The sequence below is a fragment of the Electrophorus electricus genome, chromosome 9 (assembly GCF_013358815.1).
Source record: "Electrophorus electricus isolate fEleEle1 chromosome 9, fEleEle1.pri, whole genome shotgun sequence".
NCBI classification, from domain to species: domain Eukaryota; kingdom Metazoa; phylum Chordata; class Actinopteri; order Gymnotiformes; family Gymnotidae; genus Electrophorus; species Electrophorus electricus.
Window position 1 is genome coordinate 20,555,959 of NC_049543.1, and position 6,134 is coordinate 20,562,092.

At 37.9% G+C, this 6,134-nt stretch overlaps 1 protein-coding gene across 1 annotated transcript; it reads left to right on the top strand.

The window, feature by feature from the left end:
- Positions 1-2,152: 2,152 nt before the first annotated feature.
- fabp2 (fatty acid binding protein 2, intestinal) lies at positions 2,153-4,638 on the top strand. The gene is made up of 4 exons (XM_027020463.2): positions 2,153-2,382; positions 2,938-3,110; positions 4,169-4,276; positions 4,388-4,638. The coding sequence occupies exons 1-4, from the start codon at positions 2,316-2,318 to the stop codon at positions 4,436-4,438; spliced, it is 399 nt and encodes a 132-aa protein (XP_026876264.2). The 5' UTR covers positions 2,153-2,315; the 3' UTR covers positions 4,439-4,638.
- Positions 4,639-6,134: the final 1,496 nt, after the last annotated feature.

Below are 6,134 nucleotides of genomic sequence, written 5' to 3' on the forward strand. Positions count from 1 at the left end.
GCCTAAAGAAATATGGTGATGAGAAATAACATTAGGCTTATATATCAAACTGAGGTTTTATTCATAAACTACAAAAGAACTTTTGTAAATTTGTAACTATGTCCTGCAATGAATGCTGCATATTTGCTTTATAGTCTTTTAGAATTTGTAATGGTGATTAAACATGGACATAATCTGTACTAGCAGCATCTAAACTCCTGAACGAAACTTCCCTTGAATTACATTACCAAATAAGACCAATATGGTCTCATGTATCGTCAGCGTCATGCTTAATGATGCTGATGTTTAGATGAGGTCTCTTCTCCATCAGGGAAAGACAATACCAAAGTGTTCTGCCCCTCAGCGGTAATACCAATGGCAGAATCATAAATGGCAACACCGATCAGTTTTAGGTAACTCAGGCATTACAGTGCTGCTAATATGCCTCTCAGCCTTATCTCCAAATGAGTGCCAACATAACATTTAAATGCACACCCAGTGATCATATTTCACAGAACACCTTCCAAAACACTGTACAATACCAGGCAAACAGGTTCTATAGCCAGGTGCATTTATAGAATGTCTCATGTCAGTCTTTGGGTTATGCACATATTTTTTGCTAACATTCTTCAACGTCCTGCAAGGCACCTTGAATCATGCAGGCAATATAGCAACCTTTTAGAATTCATTTGTGTGAAAATATAAATGCTTTATGTCATTCTAGTCTTAATGGCATTATCATGAATATATACAGATATTCCTTATTAGTTATAGGGGTCTTTTTTTTATCAACTTTTTTAACAACAGTCAAACACAACAGACCAAAGTAAATATCAGTTACAGTAAAACAGAGGTGCATGCAACATTTATTTCCATTTATAAATATTAAAGTGGCTCCAAGACTCACTTCTGTGATGAAACAGCTTGTTGGGTCAAATCACACTGAATTGAAAAGCACCGGGGATAGAATAATATTAGGCATTGAAAGGTTACAACCACAGGTCAGACACACATCTGTCTAGCTAACCATAAATAACTGCTGCGTGGTCACTTCAAAATGTCATCCTGAGCCATTTTCTTAGAAACACCTTCTTTTCAGGTAAGCACACTAGCATCTTTATTACAGGTGCTCTTACATTATTCCGGCTTTATATGGGTGGCAGACATGTCACTGGGCGTGAGAGCGGTCCACTACCCATCCATATCTCCAGCTGATCAGTTTCTTCAGTTTCTTCAGTTTCTCTGATCAGTAGCCAGTGAAGAACAGACCACTAAAGACTAGTACTATTGTTCAGTATGGTACACCCATTTGGGTCCATGATAGCAAAGGAATTGTAAATGATATAAATCTAATCCAGAGTTCCAAAGATTTAAAATGACTTAGGAACCTGCATGATTAGAAGATTTAAAACAAATACCATTAAAAAAAGTGAAAGTCTTTATTCAAGCTTGGATAGTTTTGTCAGAAACATATTCTAACACATTTCATTGAATGACTGTGTCCCATTTGGACCCAGGATTTGAGGTCTATATTCATTTCTGCTCATGCCAAACAAATTAATGTTTTTGTAATTCAGCTGTGTATGCACTGTGCACACATGTTGTTGAGCTTGCAGGCGTGTCTTCTTTGTCTTCCTGAGCACAATGGCCATCTATATTTTCCACACATTTGCTTTCAAGTATGCAGTATGCATATTTATGAATGCACAGTATCTAATCATGCATGTCTGTCTAGCCATGACATCACTCAGCCTTGTGGGTGTAACAAAGTGTATGCTCATTATATCAAGTGTGAATGAACATGACAATGTGCTTTGCTAATTACTAAAGATTAGAAATAAAGTGCTTTTAAAGAGTCACCTCATGACATCATACCAGTGTACATTTTTCCAGTGCATGGACAAAAGCGTTCATTGCAGTTCACTGTTCATATGCTGCAAAACTGCTGATACACAACACCCACCGTGCCATACCCTGTACTGTGTAAACAAAGTATCTAGCTTGTCTAATCAAAGGGGCCATGTGAGCTAGATTTCTGAGCCTGAGAATCAAATGGGATGGATGGCTCATCCAACACAAGCAAGCACTTGTTCTTGCACAACTAAGCAGGGCCCCGCTCCGACACCCAACACACCCCTGCATCTGGTATTGCATGCTGGGATGGAAAGCCCAGAGGGGGGCACATTTCCAGTGAGCTTTACTCAGCCATATTAGCATAAATGCTCTGATAAGGGAGAGTGCTTTCCGCTACTGACATATATAAGGAATAGTGTGGTCAACGCAAACACACACACACCCCTATTCATTCCAACCTGGGACAACAAGCCTCTGTCATAATGATGTTCAATGGGACTTGGAAAGTGGAATACAGCAACAATTATGAGAAGTTCTTGGAAAAGATGGGTAAGATTTATTTATGTCTATTTATTACTATTCAGAATAAGTTAAGGGTTAGTTAGTTAAGGTACCCTGGATGTTGAAGCAAATTAGTAACTGAGATCTTCAGAAGACTTTGATCAAATTTATCAGATATGCAGAAGATTTTGTTGGACAAAACAACAACTGCACTGACCGGACAAAAGAAAAACATTTCAACAATAATCATAGCAAGAATTCAGTACTGAAGAGAAAAGCAAAGGAGGTACCATAATTTTCTACAGTTCAGTTCACTGTGATATATTAAGAATTCACAAGGTGTGGTCAACAATTGTAAAAAAGTAACAAATTCCAGGAGTTAACATATATGTAGCCTTGCAAACGGAGACATTGCAGCAACAAAAGTATAGACAGTTATGTATTGTACGCTACATATATTCTGCTGCGTAAATAAATGTACATATAAAAATGAAATATACCGAAATGCTGTGTGCACATTACTCCACATTTTTTAAAAAAGCAGGATTGCACAATTCCGTTGAGTCATCCTTTAGGGTGTGCTCACTTGATTCTGTCAAACAGGCTTTAACCTGATAAAGAAGAAATTAGGGGCCCATGATAATCTGAAGATTACCCTGCAGCAAACTGGTGATAAATTCCACGTGAAAGAGTCCAGCACCTTCCGCAACCTGGAACTTGACTTCACACTAGGGGTCCTCTTCGAATACAGTCTACCTAATGATGTTAAAGTGTTCGTGAGTCACCATTTGCACGCACCAATATGCAACACTGCAACTAGCTATTGGGACGCCAAGGTTTTCCCACTGTATCTTTGATTATAAATTTGTTATAAATTGTGGAAATAGCAGAGTTTGATAATATTATGTCAGAAAGTAGCCTATATTCCGTGAAACCTAGCATTGAATTGAATTTTCTACATTTTATATATATAATAAAGAGAAATAAAGAGAAAGAGTGAAAGAGATATTCAAAATTGTAGTAAAGTACACAGAGTTTCAGAGGTCCTTCCTCAGCTGTTCAAGCAAAGTGCTTCTCAGTAAAGTACACTACAATTTTCTTTGGAGATATATATATATATATATATATATATATATATATATATATATATATATATATATATAAAATGTGTGCATGTGTGTATTTATATATATTGAATTGAATGTACATTATGGTAAAAACAAGGGCATGGCCTAGATCTGGCAGTGGTAGCTCAGTGGTACTTGACTTATAATTGGAAGGTTGTTGGTTCAAGCCCCATTGCTTCCAAGTTGCCACTATCAGGGCCCTGAGCAAAGCCTGTAACCCTCAAGTTGCACTCAGTCATTATTGTAAGTTGCTTTGGATAAAAGCATAAGATAAATGTGCAGTGAGCAGACCTACACATCTGACACTGTGGTTTATTATGTAATATCACATTTCTACAGTATGGACCTCACTTGATCCAGGTTAGGGCCCTAGAGATTATACCATGTGGCTTGCATATTTGAATTTCTTAAATTAGTGCATTAGTCTGCTTATTGGTTCATGTTAGATCTTAAATGGAAAAAGACCTATTTTAAGATAAAGGTTGTTTAGCTGAGCATGCAGTATACTCACTTTTAACAAGTCTAAAACCAGAATAGGTATTATGTTGGCATAGCCTACATTTGTTTGCTCAGCAGTATCAAAATTATTTTCCTTAAAAGAAATAAAAAAATAAAGTCGTTTCTGGGCATTTGGAGCATCTTACCTCAATTTGTTGGTCCCTGGTTCACCGTTCTGGGTGCTTGACCTCCGACCTCTGAATCCACAGGGGTGCTGGAATTTGGAGGATGGCGTACTGAAGGGAAGCTTTACCCGCGAAGATAACGGAAAAATACTTAGGACGACCAGGAAGGTTAGCGGCGATGAACTCGTGCAGGTGAGTAGCACAGTTTACTGACAGTTTACCAAATGTGAGCCATTTACTACCGTGTATATCTGAACCTTTTGAGTTTTCTTCCTGTTAAATACATTATTTTGTTTCTTGCAGAGCCTTTCCTACGAGGGCGTGGAAGCTGAGAGGATTTTCAAGAAAATCTAAAACGAGCTTGTCCATAAGCAACTTAATTATCTTCCACGATGATTTCGTTTCACTCCTTGATTATTAGTCGGGAGATTCGAGTATTTTGGATATTCTGAAAAGTTACTGGTTGCTCAGAAAATAATGTTTATACAATGTTTTTTTTTTATTTACAGTAGATATTTTTATTTGTAAGGAAATAAAGTCCTTTCAGAACTTTTGGAATTTGTCCTGCATCCCAGTTCCTCATTGTATCTTAAATTAAACCAGCTGCAGATTGTTTAACGACATTTGATGCCAATTTTTTAAAGGCGCTGCACAGGATTTTTTTCCTCCTTACTCAAAATGTTATATTAGCAGGAGGTATATGATTATCTTCATACTTCTGCTCCAGTCCAGCATTTATTTGGCACTGCAGAGTGCATAAAATGACCTCTAAAATTTTTTTTTTTTGTATACTGCCCCCTAACCACCACTTAGGAATTACATGTTAATTAGGTGTGCGCTTAGACGTCATAGACATCGCACTAACGGACTATAGCGAATCATAAGCTCTTATATTTGCATATTCATGAATTGCGAACTCAACTGTCCCACGCTTCACTCACTGCATCGCTGCAGCAATAGATGGCACGCAGAACAAAATGCTCAGGTTTTGGATTCAGTGGGGTGAAAGGTTACTCTACATTTTATTCCTGAAAACGAGAGCAAATCAAAATGGCTCCGATTTCTTTCTGGGGCTGAAATGACACTAGATACAAGAGTTTGTAGACATTTTACTGCGGACTCATGCTGAAAGCAACAGCTTTCCCGACACTTACTGGAGGCAATGTAGTGTTGTAATTTAGCTCAGCTAACGTTATATGATATGATACACTGACATTTTTGAAACTGCCGACTTTCTCACGTTTAGCTCCTGTCGTGTGCAGTAAAAGCCCGCTAGCTAGACCTGGTTAACCAGCCGAATATAAGCAAGCTAATAGCTTTAATGTAAAAGTGATCAATATGTACCAAATGCACAGAAAATACCGCTCTAAATACGTCCTTAAATATGAACTGTGGCGTCTTCTAATTTAACCAGAGAATGTGATTACACTCTGTTTAAACACAGCACGGATTCCGCTGTTGTCCCAAACCCCTTACAGCCTTTCACCTCTTCATGTTCACACAAGTAGACGCGTCTCTCCCTCTTTCCAGTCTGCGTCATACTGACTAGGCGGTTATGCTTGACATTGAGGCTGTCAATAAAACCGCTAGGATCCACGCCCACAAAAACAGAACCGTATAAGACGGAAAAAAAAATTTGAGATATAATTTTTTTATGTTCCTTTTTCACATATTTTAGAACAACTGTGCAAGGCCTTTAACACATGGCAACTTATAGTGATTCAACTTATAGTGACTGCCAATGAAGCAAATGTTTCGACATCTCCAAGTTATAAACCTGTCTGGGCATCGACTCGACAGTGTGGCAACATCAAGAAACCACTCAGAATTCCGATCCCCTTAATGTATTTTAAGTTTAGGTTTCTGAAGGCGTTTATTCAAGTTACGTGATTGTTTGCTTTGACCAGATGCCAACAGTGGGTACATTTGTAAGGTCAACTGTCTTTTTTTTTTTTTTTTTTTTGGGCTAAAAAGCAGGAGTCAGGAAATAAATGCATTACAGGGCAAATTACTGGACATATTATATTGCAGATCTTTTTGCCTGCAGCAA

Coding starts and splice junctions, on each gene's coding strand:
- fabp2 (XM_027020463.2), top strand. CDS start 2,316: ATGATGTTCAATGGGACTTGGAAAGTGGAATACAGCAACAATTATGAG. Junction 2,383..2,937: donor GAAGTTCTTGGAAAAGATGG/GTAAGATTTATT, acceptor TCTGTCAAACAG/GCTTTAACCTGATAAAGAAG. Junction 3,111..4,168: donor CTAATGATGTTAAAGTGTTC/GTGAGTCACCAT, acceptor CTGAATCCACAG/GGGTGCTGGAATTTGGAGGA.